Source organism: Cicer arietinum, chromosome 1 (genome assembly GCF_000331145.2).
Source record: "Cicer arietinum cultivar CDC Frontier isolate Library 1 chromosome 1, Cicar.CDCFrontier_v2.0, whole genome shotgun sequence".
Classification (NCBI taxonomy): Eukaryota; Viridiplantae; Streptophyta; class Magnoliopsida; order Fabales; family Fabaceae; genus Cicer; species Cicer arietinum.
Window position 1 is genome coordinate 3,496,952 of NC_021160.2, and position 16,924 is coordinate 3,513,875.

General features: G+C 27.9%; 1 protein-coding gene across 1 annotated transcript; it reads left to right on the forward strand.

Annotated features, from left to right (window-relative positions):
- The first annotated feature begins 4,495 nt into the window (after positions 1–4,495).
- Positions 4,496–7,275, forward strand: LOC101514941 (U-box domain-containing protein 17). Its single transcript, XM_004485876.4, has one exon. It carries the CDS (start codon positions 4,902–4,904, stop codon positions 7,047–7,049), a length of 2,148 nt encoding a protein of 715 aa, XP_004485933.1. The 5' UTR covers positions 4,496–4,901; the 3' UTR covers positions 7,050–7,275.
- Positions 7,276–16,924: the final 9,649 nt, after the last annotated feature.

Genomic DNA, 16,924 nt, shown 5'->3' on the forward strand with positions numbered 1-16,924 from the left:
GTCCAAACATTAGCTGGTAGTCGATTTGAAACTTGAGTCTGAAGTTGAACCAAAACTTGAGCTTGCAATTGAAGAAATATATGAACCTGTACCTGGCTTGAAGTTGAAGGAAACAATTGATTTGAAATTGAATATTGCAAAACAAGTTATGATTGACATTGATGTATGAATCTAGTAGTATATAGAAGTGTTATATTTCAAGTGAAATACATTACTGGATGCCAGGATCCGGTGGTGTATATTAATTATGGGATGTATGAATTTAGTAATACATTGAAGTGTTATTTTTCAAGTGACATCGGTATAATTTGTTTTTTTTATGTAAATTAACTACTAGAAGTGTGAATCCGATAGGATATTGATATATTTTTTCGTCAAGTAAAATACACTTTTATACAATTTGTGTGGTTCATACTTAACCTTAATTTGTGGGGTCAATAGTGCATATACAGTTATATAAATACCAATTTTTTGGGTCATTACGGATCTTAAACTTCTTTTTTTAATTATAATTTTAGACATGATTCAAGAATGTGTTGAAGTTTATTTCGAGCATTTAAAATTTCCAATAAACATTTGAAATTTGTAACCGCGGTACTCCATCAGAGCTGAAGAGTCATGTTAATTGCATATTTAGAATGATTGATGACACCACTACAAAGGTAATTAATATATCATATCATTGCCCTTACATCAACAAATGATTGTCGATAGCTAACATAAACTACTTTAAACTACAACAACAATATAAACTACTTATATATCACTATAAACTCATTACAAATCAAAACATTTTGTCAAATATTTGGCATACAACAACTTAAAAAACATAAATTCAATTATTATCACAACAATGTTTAAATATGTCTTTAGTACTTGCAATTATAATTTTATTTATTTATTTTGATCCTCATAAGCTTTTTTGTTTGGTTAACATCTCTGCAAATATAGTTTCATTTTATAATAGTCCTCCTATCCAATTTATGTTACAAAAATTATAACATATTAAAACATAACCATTTTTTAACAAAAAAAACTAAAAAATAGTTAAATTATAACATTTTTTAACCTAAAATTAATCACAAATATTTTAGTCTTCTTCTATAAAAAACCTAAATCGTATTTTCTTCATCGTCGTTTCAGTTATCTTCCAGTCGTAGAATTCTTCGTGTTGTGTCGCAATTTATTTTGAAGTACCTATTGAAATTACAACAACAACCAAATATAAACACTAAAATAAAAAATATAAAAACATAACACTAAAATAAACAAAAAAAACTTACCTTAGTGATTAAGAGGTGATGAATGAAGGGTGAAGATTTAGTGTGGATTTAAGGTAAAAAAAAGTGAAATTGAGTTTGATTTGAGAGTAACGAAGATTTATAGAGTTTTAAATTTAGAAAATAGAATGAATGAGAGAAAAGAACGTTCCACCTTTTATTAAAGTACCTACCACTAACTTAACAAACCAAATTCAGTATCTTATAAGAGATATATTATATTTTTCTGGGATTTGGCATACTACGGGGTAAAAAATTCTCGAATAAAACTAATGGTAATCTAAGTATAAAGATATAATAGAATATAATTTTCATTTTTTTTAGTTTTGCTTTTTAAGCCTGTAGTCCAATATTCCCTGGATCAATTATTCAATGTATGTCCGGCCAAGTTTGATGTGTATTTTCTGATTCATTTTTGTTGAATGCTTCTTTTATTCTATTTATAAAATACCAAGAATAACATTAATAGAAGCTGTCAATATCGTTTTGTTGTGAACATAGTTTCAGATACAATTCAGGTTTTTAACTTTACGAGTATTGTGAAAAAATTATTTATAATTATAAAATATTTTAATTCAATTAATAAATATCAATATTGTTAAATAAAATGTTTTATTTTAATTTAAATTTGAGACATTGTAATTACGTATATAAATTTTAGATAATAATTACCATTCTGTTTTTAGATAAAAAAGAACATAATTGTTAAAAAACACAATAAAAGGCAAAATGTGTACCTTTATATCAATTAAATATTTATAAACTAATAATTATTAATTGACATCTCCATCAAAAGATCGAAATGAAGAGTACTCTTACCGGTTGTTAGCCTTAGTAAATTGCATGCATTCTTGTTGTTAAATATTTGGAATAAATTAAAGTAGCTTGCAGCTAATTTGTTTAGGACCATGCTGTATTGACTTTCATGTATGCTTCTTTTGGAATCAAGGAAACGTATTTAATTAATTATTATTAGTGCAATTTTTCTACATCTTTTAATGCCCGCTTCCAACTTAGTTAGATACTCCATTTTTTCCTATGATAGCAATAACACGTTTGATTTAGGCCTTAGCCTTTTCTTTTATTTGTTTCACAATAAAAAAAATGTTCAAAAGTGCTCTAAAACAATTGTTAAAAAATCAAATAAAAAATATTATCTTGAAGTATGCATTCAACACTATAAAAATATTAAAAAAAAGACTTTTTTAATATAAAACTCTTTTTTAGTTCCATCCTACATACCCTAAAAAAATAACAACAGCTTTGATTTCAAAAATCTCCACAAATAAATTCTAGAACAAAAAGGCTAGCATACTTTTTAGCCATAGAAAATGCAATATTAAATTAAAGCCATGAACAACTTTGAACTATCTCTTTCCAAGTCTTCGATCTACATGTGGTGCACATTAGAAAAACTGACAATTTCTATTTAATTTTGTATAACATATGCTATATGATTGACTTATGACTTTGGCCTGCCTTTGTTCATAGGTAAAGAAATTATGTGATCATAACAATTTGAAATCTCCGTGGTCGGTCATTTTGTTGGCTACAAAAACATTAACCCCTCTAAGAGGTTAAATAATTAATCACTTTCTGCCTTCGTCGAAAGGGCACATATTTCGTTAAAGTTTATCTTTTGGTATTAAAGAATCACATTTTTTATTTCTTCTTGTTAGTTTTGTTTTTGGCCCAAAACCCATAAATTAAGCAGAGGCACGGTAGCATCTTCCAACAATAATATTTGCCACTTGGCAAAATCTCATGCTTACAAATTAAAGTGCATTCTTCCTACGTTTGAGTGTGTGAAAGTGAAACTGTGTTTTTCTTCGTGTTGAAATCTTTATCCTATGTGGAAACTACTAAGTTAAAAGTTAAAACAATCCCATGAGTCAAAAGGGAAATGGATTCCAGATTCTCAAATATAAATAGTGACTGCAGCTTAATCTTGACTATCTTATTTTAATTGTTAAATAAAACTCTTCCGTCTCATTTTAGATGTTTTATATATTTCAAATTATTATTGTTTTATAATATTAATTTTTTTAATTAATATATTTTTATTTATAATATTTCAATTTTTTAATTTAAGTAATTATAATTAATAAGAAAATATTTTTATTTTTAATCGAATGTCTCTGAATGCATGACTGCAGAAAGTTCTGGAAGTCCAGTCAAAAGAGTTAAACAATTAATCGGTCACCAAATTACATTTACAGCTAAGCTAAGCATCTCCACGCACTTTATAATCGCGTGGTCCCATTATCCTTCTCAAGTCAACTTCTTTTCTGTATATACTCTTCCACTTGAGACCAAATCTAATGCATCCTTTTTATATATTAAATCTTATTTTTTATAAGAAGAGAAAACTTAGAGCATTCTATTAAGTGTTTTTCTTACTGTTTTTAATTTTAAATTAAAATGTAATTTTTTTTTTGTTATAATAAATTTTAAGTAAAATATCAATTTAAAACATCGCCAATAAACACAGCAAGTACCATATTATGAAATACATTCATTGTTAGCAAGCCTATACATTTTATTTTCGAAAATTACATGCAAGAATTCATTCATGTGCAATTCAAAAACATTTTCCTAATGTTCATGCAGCCAAGTTTAAATTAAAGCAATCTAAGCTAAGTAATAAAAGGCTCAAAACGGCAACAAAGCCATCCCTATTAATCCTTTACCTTATGGGGGAAAAGAAACTTGATACACACATATCAAGGAGTATGAACTTTAGGTAAGTCTGTCTGATATAATAACCAACAAAGGCAAAAATAATACTAGTAGGACATCAAATCAAAGGTATCCCCCACTCCATTTCACCACAAAGTCAAAACCAAAACAACCCTACACACAATACCACCAAATAACCCCCTAAAAAACACTAAATTACTATTTAGTCGTCACTCCTGACAACAGTACAAATTACCTCAAATTATTCCAAAAACACCATAAATGTAATTTCCAAAAAAAGCCGACCCATTTTATTTTGTTTGTAAGGTTGACAAGCCAAACAAACCCATCTTTCATCTTCTCTTTCTTTCACTCCTCCTTTTCCTTATCTTGCAGCAAAGCAAAGAAAAAACTAAAAGAGATATAAAAATAAAATAAAATTGAATGGACCAGAATCTACATAACCTATTCGTCAAACATAGGAAAGTCATTTTCACCAACGCTGCATTCTTTTTTTTTTTCCCACGGTACAGAAAAATTAGAAATTCAGAGAAAACAAAAAGTCTTTGGAAATTCAGTCCCTTTTTCTTATTTTTTATTATTTTCTTAATACGCGGATTCGGCCGAATTTTCTTTTTCCTTCTTAATTCTCAAAATTTCCATCTCCTTCTTTATCTATTCTTATTAACCCTTTGAACATTCAAACCTCCACCCAACACCAACAACAACAACAAAACAACAATAACAACTGTTTCATAGTCTTCCTTGTCTTTCGTATGCTGTTTCAAAATTTTCCCAGAAAATAATATTCCACAGATCTGGTTAATACTTTCTCGGAAAATTTCAAATTTCGCAAGTCTTTGCCTTTCACCCCTTGAAATTGTTTTAAAAGTTTTCAAAGGTGGGTTTCAGAAACCCTAGAAAATTCATTTCAAAATTAAAATGGCTTCAGGGGCAATTTTCTCTTCGCTGCGGCGGCGAAGATCGCCGACGTTGGAAGCTTTTCTTGCTCCCGTTGATTTAAGCGATGTCGCTTTGGTTCAGACCCTTATGGCGGTGGCGAACGAGCTTGTGTGTTGTTTTTCAAAGCGTTCCTTTTTCTTTCAGAGGAAAAATTCACGGTCTTTGATCAGAAAAGTTGAAGTTTTTCAGTTTCTTTTGGAGTATTTGAATGATTCAGGTTCTTCCCTTCCACCTACAGCTTTGCTTTGTCTTAAGGAGCTTTATTTGTTGTTGTATCGTTCCAAGATTCTTCTTGATTATTGCGCGCAATCGAGTAAGTTGTGGCTTTTGCTTCAGAATCATTCGATTTCGGGTCATTTTCATGATTTGAATCAAGAGATTTCGACCCTTTTAGATGTTTTTCCTGTTAAGGATGTTGGTTTGAGTAAGGATGTTAGGGAACAGGTTGAACTTTTGTTGAATCAGTCAAGGAGGGCTAAGCTTTTTATAGATATGGAAGATGATGCTCTTAGGATTCGTTTCTTTTTGTTTCTTGATGAGTTTGAGAATGGGAGGATTCCTGATTCGGCCGAATTGCGATCTTTCTATGTTGATAAATTGCAGATTGTTGATGCTGCTAGTTGTAGGATTGAAATTGAGGCTTTGGAGGAGCAGATTGTTAATCATGAGGGTGATATTGAGCCAACAATTTCTGTGCTTAAAGGGTTGGTGGCTATGACTCGGTATTGTAGGTTTTTGCTTTTCGGTTTTGAGGAAGATGAACTTGATTTGGAAAATGGAAGTCAGAAGAAACCAAAGAAGGGTTTGATTACTCAAGAAATTGCTGATACATTTTTAACTGTTCCAAAGGACTTTTGTTGCCCAATATCATTGGATTTGATGAGAGATCCCGTGATTATTTCCACCGGTCAAACTTATGATAGGAGTTCAATTTCAAGGTGGATGGATGAAGGGCATACAACTTGCCCGAAAACTGGTCAAATGCTTGCTCACACTCGTCTTGTCCCGAATCGCGCCTTGAGGAATTTGATTGTGCAGTGGTGTAGCGCTGACGGAATTCCCCTTGATCCACCAGAGGTGATGGATGCAATGAGCGAAGCTTTTGCATCAGCATGTCCGACCAAAGCGGCCCTTGAAGCCAACAGAGCCACAGCAACGCTTCTCATTCAACAGTTAGCTAATGGATCGCAATCTGGAAAGACTATAGCTGCTCGGGAGATTCGATTGCTTGCAAAAACCGGCAAAGAAAATCGCGCCTTCCTTGCAGAAGCGGGTGCAATTCCTTATCTTCGGAACTTACTTTCATCGCGTAATTCCGTTGCTCAGGAGAATTCAGTTACTGCATTGCTCAATCTATCCATTTACGATAAGAACAAAAGCCGGATCATGGATGAGAGAGGTTGTCTTGGATCAATTGTCGATGTGTTGAGATTCGGACATACAACAGAAGCAAGAGAAAATGCTGCTGCAACATTGTTCAGCCTATCAGCAGTCCATGACTATAAGAAGATAATTGCGGATGAAACGGGAGCTATTGAAGCCTTGGCAGGACTATTGCAAGATGGAACTCCTAGAGGGAAAAAAGATGCAGTAACAGCTTTGTTCAATCTTTCCACACACACCGAGAATTGTGTTCGGATGATTGAGGCAGGAGCCGTGACAGCTCTAGTTGCGGCTTTGGGGAACGAAGGAGTTGCCGAAGAAGCAGCTGGTGCCTTGGCCTTAATCGTTCGTCAGCCATTTGGAGCCAAAGCAGTAGTAAATCAGGAAGAAGCAGTAGCAGGATTGATAGGAATGATGCGCTGCGGAACACCGAGGGGGAAAGAGAACGCGGTTGCAGCATTGCTCGAGTTATGTCGGAGTGGTGGTTCAGCTGCAACCGAAAGGGTGGTAAAGGCACCGGCTTTGGGTGGATTACTTCAAACCCTACTTTTTACCGGGACAAAGCGAGCTAGACGAAAAGCAGCTTCACTTGCTAGAGTGTTTCAGAGATGTGAAAATGCATCTCTACATTATGGTGGATTAGGTGTAGGCTATGCATTTGCTAGCAATTCAGCTCAAACTAGGGATACAAGCTTTGCTGGTGATGTTTCAGTACCAATGTCCATCTCTGTACCTGTATTATAGTGGTAACACTTCTGTGTTTGTAATTGTTTAAGTTCCCATTTTTTTATTGGAAGTCTTTACAGATTCTTTCATTGAAACTTTAAAAGTCATAAAAAATTACATCAATACCATATGTATTCTAAGAGATTCACATCAATGTTGTTGTTGAGTAGTTAGCTTCAGCACATGTGTAATGTTGAGTTATATGAAGACAGAATAGAGAATGCTCTACAAAAGAGTTAAACCATTTCTGGTGTCATATTTTGTTTCATGTTTTTTTTCCCTTTTTGGCCACAACAACAAATTAATCTTAATAGTCAAAATTGAAAGGGCTTATCCTAGATTAGTAATTCCACTTAATGTTCACAATTCATGATAACTGTAGGGCCTAAAATGTGCTCATGCAATCATTTCATTTTACTATAATTCGTTCTGCTTGCATTTTTTATTTCCTTGCATTGTGTTATTGGGGACATTTGTGCGGGTCATCATATTACTTTTCACCACAAATTCATAAACTATCTAGCAAAAATACACTATGCTTTTAATTTCTTGTTTTCTTTTGGAAAGAATATTCATAATGCTTCAAGTGGCAATCTATTTATTTGCGTCTAATTATACATTGTACTAGAGTTTCAGAAGTTAATATTGTAGAGTCTAAAGCCCCCAATTGTTACAGATTCTAAAAAACAATGATGATTTTAATATTTATAATATAGATATATCTTTTAGATATTTAAAAGTAAATAAAAAGTTGTTTGTGTTTATTCTGTCGTAGTAAAAAGTTAATTTTTTTTGAATAATTAATTAATATTTTTTCTAAGTTACTAAAAACAGCTTTTTATTTTAAGTATTTTTTAAATTATAATCATATTTTAGTTTCATTTTTCTTTCCAAACTTTAACAAATAGACATAAACTTACAAAAGTATTTATTTTATCTAAAAAATAATTATTTTATGAAAAAAAATTTACCACACGCATTCTAATACTATTTTATGAGTTATGATTAAATAAATCATTTCTGTCTTTAGTCATTTAAATTTTACCAACCTATAAAAAAATTTCATTTATTAAATACAGTCAATCCCATATAGTTTGAATTGTAAAATAAAAATAGATTAAAATGATGATTCACTTATTATATTTTAATTTGATATTGTGCTCATGCAATCATTTCATTTTACTATAATTCGTTCTGTTTGCATTTTTTATTTCCTTGCATTGAGTAGATGGAGACATGTGTGTTATTGGGGACATTTGTGCGGGTCATCATATTACTTTTCACCACAAATTCATAAACTATCTAGCAAAAATACACTATGCTTTTAATTTCTTGTTTTCTTTTGGAAAAAATATTCATAATGCTTCAAGTGGCAATCTATTTATTTGCGTCTAATTATACATTGTGCTAGAGTTTCAGAAGTTAATATTGTAGAGTCTAAAGCCCCCAATTGTTACAGATTCTAAAAAACAATGATGATTTTAATATTTATAATATAGATATATCTTTTAGATATTTAAAAGTAAATAAAAAGTTGTTTGTGTTTATTCTGTCGTAGTAAAAAGTTAATTTTTTTTGAATAATTAATTAATATTTTTTCTAAGTTACTAAAAACAGCTTTTTATTTTAAGTATTTTTTAAATTATAATCATATTTTAGTTTCATTTTTCTTTCCAAACTTTAACAAATAGACATAAACTTACAAAAGTATTTATTTTATCTAAAAAATAATTATTTTATGAAAAAAAATTTACAACACGCATTCTAATACTATTTTATGAGTTATGATTAAATAAATCATTTCTGTCTTTAGTCATTTAAATTTTACCAACCTATAAAAAAATTTCATTTATTAAATACAGTCAATCCCATATAGTTTGAATTGTAAAATAAAAATAGATTAAAATGATGATTCACTTATTATATTTTAATTTGATATGGTTGTTTGTGGTCATTTTAGCACAAAGCGTGTTTGTATAAATTAAATATATTGTCAAATTTTTTAGTCAACAAATTGGCTGGCAGTTTACTCAAGTGCGTAACACGCAGGATTCTTAAATTCTTAGTTAACACACTCCACAAGTTCTCTCTACCAACCAACTACTAGTAGAATCTAACATTATACGGATTAATTTTCTTTCTTTATGTCCACCATGACATCAATAAACCTTTTTTTATCTTTAATATACTACTAGCATAAAGTTAGAACGAACGTAGAGCACACAAACAAGAGATGTTTTGTGCCTTGATTTTTGATTCATGTGTGCTTGGAGAAAGCACTTATGCATTTGTGTCATCAAATGGTACAAAAGAATATTTTATAGTTATATTTACAAATTAATTCAACTCTTATTTTTATTAAATATTTATTTATAATATAATATTTTAATTTATCTTTTTTTAATTATCAAATAATTTATTTCTATTAATTATAATTTTTTTGCTACTCTCTAGTTTTATTTATAACTAAAAGTAAGTTAAAGAAAGATCATATATTATTAAATATATCAATTTTCTTTAATTTTTTTTTGTTTATAAATAACATCAAAGGAAATATTAAATTAAGTCATTTATAGTATTTCCTCTCTTTTTACCAAAGACAGCTTTATTTTTTGTAGAAATATTTTCATATGTTTTTTATAATGGTTAATTATGAAGATCTTGAAAAGATGGAAGATATTTCAAAGAGGGGATTATTCTCGAAACCAAAATTATTGGCTCCATTGAGTGGTGCATAATAGTCATGGGAGTCATCACTTGTTCTTCTTCCACATTCAACATAATGACACATACAGCCAATTGATTACCAAGTTTTGCTCCAATTACATTCATGCATTGTAAACGTCAAAAAATATTCAATTGAATTTTTAACACCAAGCGAAGATTATGTTACTTCTCTCCTTAAATATAAATCTTTAGTGTAAATTTTATTTTATTAAGAAAATTTGATAATATAAAATATGTTTATTTAATATAAAAAATGATTAAAATACATTAATGTACTGTTAATTAAGATAAAGTTTGAAAAATAAATAAATATATCTAATAAATTGAACATAAATTATATTAAGAGGCAAATTCTTTTGTATTTAATGAGTATTTATTAGGACCAGAGGTAGTATATGGTGTTTAACAATTTATGTGTAAGGATTTGACTAATGTGATAATTCACGAGGACGGATGAATCTAGAAATTAATAGAACGGAAAACTAACAAAATTAATTGATAATATTACAAAACAAAAACGTAGATAATAATAATTCAAAGGACACATGTTAAGAATTCTATCGTAAATATATCTTAATAAAATAAAATGTACAATTTTTAATAAGAAAAATATATAATTTTTAATATAAAATTTATATTTTTTTATTAGTATACTAATAAATAATAAGTGTCTAAGAATACATATTAACATATACTTAATTAAAAAAATATAAGTAATCAGATATACTCACATATGTGTTTTTTTAATATATATAATATAATTATATATATTAGTATTGAATATGGAACATACCTTGTAAAATACCAAATATTATATAAATAATAATAAATAAGCTATTAGAAATTTGGGTAGGGGGAGGGGCTGGAGCCTACCCTTGATACTCTAGATAAGTCCCTCGTCGAGAGTAAAAAAACAAAAGAAAACAATCGAATTACTCATAATTTGTTAAGTACACATATAATATAAATTATAGTCATATTAATAAGTGTCTTTAAACACATGTTAAATAAATAAATAAAAATCAAATCAAAGTATTATGTAAAAAAAGTTATTTCTTGAATTTTTAAAGTGTAGAATGCACTACTTTTATTTCTTTATTTGATTTTCTTAACATTTTTCTATAAACTATTAATCTAGCACTCATTTTGTAACGAAGTATAAATAAAAATAATAATTAAAAATTTGATATATAGATAGTATTATAATTAAGTATATCAGTTATGATTTTTATTTTTATTTTATTTCAAGAGTAAGAAGATTTTAGTTTCAATTTTTATGCACAAAATTCGAATTTCTTATATTTCAGTTTCAATTTGCTATACCAATAAAAAAAATTGTTAAATCTTTCGTAAAAAAAAGAAAGAACGAAAATTGTTGAATTTGTAATTTCAAATTCTCTCATGCATGCGCATTGGCTGTGGTGTTGCAAATTATTAATAGTGGCTCTATTAACCTTTTGAAAGGAAACTTAAGGGTTTCAGTTAGACACACATACATGTCTCATTGATTAAAATTATTTCATTACAAGCATGATCTTCTTCTTGAGATTCTTTCTTTAACGGGTGAGGTAAGGTGGGGCATGCCTTTATCATTCGAGTGTTTAATATTCATGACTAAATGAATGGTAAAGTGAGTGGAGGCATACAAATAATTAGTGATTTTGCTAGACTTGTATTGTATTTAGAGACATGATGGCACAGTTGAGCTTGAATGACATGCCGCATTTGGAGTAAAAAGGTTGTTAATGATGACACTAACAAAATATATATATAATAATTTACAGTCGTGATTGGAGGTATGCTACTAACATCTTGTTTCACGAAAAAATATAGATGATACAATTTATATGATAATTGTAATATTATTGTTTAGATTTTAAAATTTACAATATTATAATTCTAATTGTGATTGTGAATGACAATTTAAAATTATGTTTATTCATATAGTTGGATTTTAAGGGCGAAGGAAAATTGTTGAGTTTTAAGTCTAAGTGATTAGTCCTATATCAGGTATGAATGTAGTAAATGTTGATTATATAAGAGTAATGATTTATATACCTAATATTTAAGGAGGTTTTGAGTTGAGATGTTGTATCAAAGTCTTTTATGATTCTAAATCATTTGGTAAGTTGTTTTCCAAATAACTCAAGTAGAGCATTTTGGATCCCAACAATGAGTTGATTTACTTTGTTAATATTTTTGTGAAGAAAACCGTATGACTTTAGTTTGAAAAAATTGGATTTTGTACTCTCTCAATTATACATGTACCTCTTATTTATAATTTTTATTTCTTAATTTGTTAAAATACCTCTAAGTGAATAGTAAAAATTAAAACAAATTTAGATAATCGAACATACTCTCACATTCCAAAAAAGTAAACTTTTATCACTGAAATTCTCTAATCGAAAATCTCATTTTTCTAAAATTTCTGGTAGTTCAGAACTTTATGATTTTCGAAATTTCTAATAATTATATTGTGTATTGAACCTTAAACCTTAAAAAAAAAAAATTAATATAAGAGATTTCAAATTTTGAAATTTCTGTAAAATAAAATTTATTATCGAAAATTTCAAAATTTAATTTTTCAGAAAATAAATAACTACCGAAAAATTATGGTACACAAACTATCAGAAATTTTGATTTTTTTTTAAAATTCAGAATATTTTAATAATCTAAAGAAGTTTGCACATTGAATTTTTTTAAAATAAAATTTCCGGTAATATTAATTTGTCTACTGAATTTTGGAGAAAAAAATTTACTGCTGAAAATTTTAGTGAAATGACATGATTTTGGAACAATTTTTTTACAATACAATTAATTTATTGAGTGATACAAAATCCAATTTTCTGAATTGTTTTACTATAGAGGCCCAAGTCATAAAATATTGGGCCGTGAAGATTAAGTGAGGCCCAAAAGGGCAGTTCAAAAACCCATTAAGTTTAATGATTATGGAAAATTATACTTTATATCCTGCATTTATACTCCTACTTCATATTTCATACAAATTACATATTTTATCCTTTTCTTTTTTCAAAAAAGATAATTTTTTTTACTACTCAACTAAATTCGACTTGAGTTTCGGAAAATTTAAAAACACAAATGTGTTTATAAAATTTCGAAATTTGTGTATTTAAAAACTTTTGTTAAGTTTTCGACAATATTTCAGAAAATTTAAACTTTGTGTGCTATAAATTTTTTTCAAATTTTTGAAACACAAATTCTTTTAAGAAACTCAAACTAAACTATGTGTTTCATAATTTTTTTTTTAAATTTTCGAACACATTTGTGTATTAGAATATTTTTTTCAACTTTCTCATAACACAAACGTGTAGCACAAATAACGTTTGATTTTTTTTAAATGATAAAATTAAGTTTTTGTTAAAATGTGGAGGTATAAATATAAATATAGGGATATAAGATAAAATTTTCGTGACTATGATATATAATTTGGGATTATTTCTTAGGTATTTTATCTTTTAATTCAATAATTTTATGATGTGTATTTGAGTTTGGACTCTTCTTTTGGCCCATTTATATTAGTACTTCAATTGTAGTTTTTCTCATTTTAGACAATGAAGAAACAGTTGACAAAAAAAAAAAATTGAAGAAACAGTTGACAAAAAAAAAAAAAATTGAAGAATCAAGTTATAACTTTTATTTCTCTTCTTAGTCTACTTAAACCCTAAACTTAGAATAGTACAACATCAACCTAACATTTTATCAGGAAGTTATTAGTAATGTCACTCTAAGTTTTGATGCAAATGTGCTTTTATCTTAAAGATTAAAGAGTTGTTTTTCACTATATAATATTTTCTTTTGATTTGAGAATCAATTCATAATATACTTTGAGTCTTGACACATGATATACTTTGAGTCTTGAGATGTATTTTAAAATTGAAGAGTTGTTAGTTCGATCACAATTTAAATATCACAAAGGTATTGCAACAACTCCTTCTTCCTCCCATGCACCGAGTTTTTTTGCGCTTAATAACTACATATGAACTAGCTAGGACAAAAGTATGAAAAAAAAATATGAACTATAGAATAAAATGGCTTATTGAAATGAAATTAGAGGGATGAATGGTGATTTGTTCTCAAAGATGGGTATTCCAAATTTCATTATAATAAATAGCCAAATTCTTCAGAATTATAAACATCACTCAAATTAATTTTTTACTTTTGCAAATAGGTAAATATATTCATAATAGTATAAAATGTGTCTAATTACTATTATTACTGGTTGGTTTTTGAAAAAATATTATCTATTTAGTTAAACTCTCTCTAATTCCAGTCTAGCTCCAACATCACACTATGTGGTTTATGAAAAAGTATTATTAGTAAAAAATTTGACAGTGATTATGTAATTTAAAAGTTATGTATAAAAAATAATTTTAAATATATAAACTTAATAAAATAAATAGCCAAATTTTTTTAAAATTTTAAAGTTTATAAGTGATTTATTTAGTTCAACTGAAGGAATAAAATTTTAGTTTAACTGGTATTCAACGTTATAGTTAGATAAAATCATACATCTATTAAATCGATTTTTTTTTAATAAAAAATTTGAATATTGTTTTAAATAAATAATTGTGAGAAATTAATATAAGAAAGTGACATAAAAAAATTAAAATAGTAAATTTATCAGAAAAAATAGAAGAAAATTAAAACGAGTCATTCTTGCCCATTGGCCCTCGTAGCTCATAGTGACTAATAGAGATGACAATGGGTAGGGGTTGGGTAGGGTACAATAATATCCGTTCTCATATCTGCAGTTTAAAAAAATACTCATATCCGTGTATCCACTCCATCTGGGTATCTAAGTGCCTGTATCCTACCCATTACCCACACTTTAACTAAAATGATCGATAAATAAATGATATTGTTATGATTAAATTTAAAAATTATTCAAATATCTTAAATTCAATAATAAAGTATTATAAACTAAAATATTTTCTAACTCAAAACATTTCAAATGAACACTTGTTACGATACACATTCAAATATCTATAATAATACTTTATGAAGTTGCAAGTCTTACGATAATATTATTCGAAATCTGTAAAAACAATTGATAGGAAGTTGCAAGTATAATTATAAAGTCACGATTAATAAGACATAACTCTTAGTTATAAAGTCACAGTTATTTACCTATTCATCATAATCAAATTCTTAAAAAGTTTGCAAATATTAATCATTTGATTATAAATATTATAGTGGTCCAATGATATTAATAGATATTAAAATATAAAAGAAAACAATTAATTAAACTAAACACTAATATAATAAATAAATAATATATTTTTATAAGTGCGAGTGCGGGAAGGAGAGGGTACTATAGTTTCCGTACTCGTACCCGCACTAATATCCACTTAATTTTACAAATAATTACTCTTCTTCGTGTTCATTCTCATTATGTGGATTTTTATCCTAACTATTGTGAGTTTTTTTTTTGGTAGGACGAGCTTAATAACTTACAAGAAAATAACAAGTGGAACGACTCCAATCTAGTCCATTTGTGTAATGGAGCTTGTCATGACAAAGTAGGCAAGATCGGGTAGATCAATCTTACCAATCTATAAGGCGTGACATGTGAAGTTAATATGTCACATCGAATGTGGATTCTACATAGGAGTTTAAGTAACATGCAAATGATTTGATGAATTCGAAGACCCAATTCAAAACAAATTAAATTGGTTCGAATTTTGCCATGTGTGGTCGAATGAAAACAATCAAACATGACCCTATTCCATCGGAAATCAATTTAATGTCATTAAAAACTAATCTCTCCAAACAAACCATTATATTTTATTATTACACACTATTAGGTTTGTTATGTTAAAAAATATATTGTATTAATGTATGTTTTTAATCATTAGTTTTTTTTTCCTCATTGTAACTTAAGTATTTATTTTAATAGAATATGAGAAAGAAATTTACATCTTTTAGAATAAGTGTGTTAAATTTTAAAAACTATCAACTCAATTGAACCAAATTAAATCAATTTAATGTGCGGTTTAGTTCAGATTTTCTTAGAAAAAATTGCAAAAACTAAACCAAACTAACTATTATTTATTTTTCATAATTTGTTCTCCAAATAAAAGAACCAAATAGACTCGTTATTACATCCCTAATCCTACATCATTGTAATCACACTCGAGACTAACTTTTCTATAAAACTTAGGTCATCTTTAGGATAAATTTGTCAGTAATTACAATTGTCTAATGACTAATTACGGAGAAATAAGTCTTCAAGAGACTTAAATTTTATATAAAAATAAATTAGTTTGAAGTGTATCACATTAATATAAAATCAAGGTGGAATAATTATATTCATTTAATGTATCACGTCATAACCCCTTAAATGAAATATTGAATAATTGATTAATAAATTGATAGTTGATTATTATATATATACATACAAAATTTAACCAATCATGGTAGTTACAAATATCAATCGTCTAAATTGATAGTGTCCAAATTAACCAGTCCAAACCTATAATATTTTATGAAATACCAACTTTAACATTTTCATTGATTTTATACCTATGAACTATTCAATCCGTACGGTGTTACTGCGTTAGCCATACCAACTTATGGATTAGTACTAAGCACATTACAAATAGTCTGCTACAGTTCATAAGATCAAGTACCTCAGCAAGTATAGAACAATTAAGATCCATTAGTTAATTCTCAATTTGTAGTTTTTTGATGAGTTTTCAAACATGCACTTTGGTGCATACATCAAACTTCTATCTTTGCAACGGCGTTTGAATTGTGTATGAATTGGGTAATTTAAAAAGCTTTTGAAAATATTGAAATTCATATTTCGTATTTAGATTAGTTAATTTAAACACTCACTAAAGTAATTAATTCGGAAGTAAGAAATACATTAAATACTAAAAAGATAGATTGATCGATTCAAACATATTATTTATAGATTAGTTAATAAAGACAGATAAAAATTGAAAGAAAAAAAAAACAATTTTAAGAGTATTTTAGAATATTGGAGGAGAGAAGAAAATCTCTTCCAAAAATTGAGTTGAATCAACTTTATAGGAGATCAAGCTTAGCGGGCTAGCTCAATAAATTTGAATATTTGCTAAATTGACACTTTTTTAAAACATTAAAGGTCTATTTATTTTGTGAAGATATTTTTGTTTTTTATT

Coding starts and splice junctions, on each gene's coding strand:
- LOC101514941 (XM_004485876.4), top strand. CDS start 4,902: ATGGCTTCAGGGGCAATTTTCTCTTCGCTGCGGCGGCGAAGATCGCCG.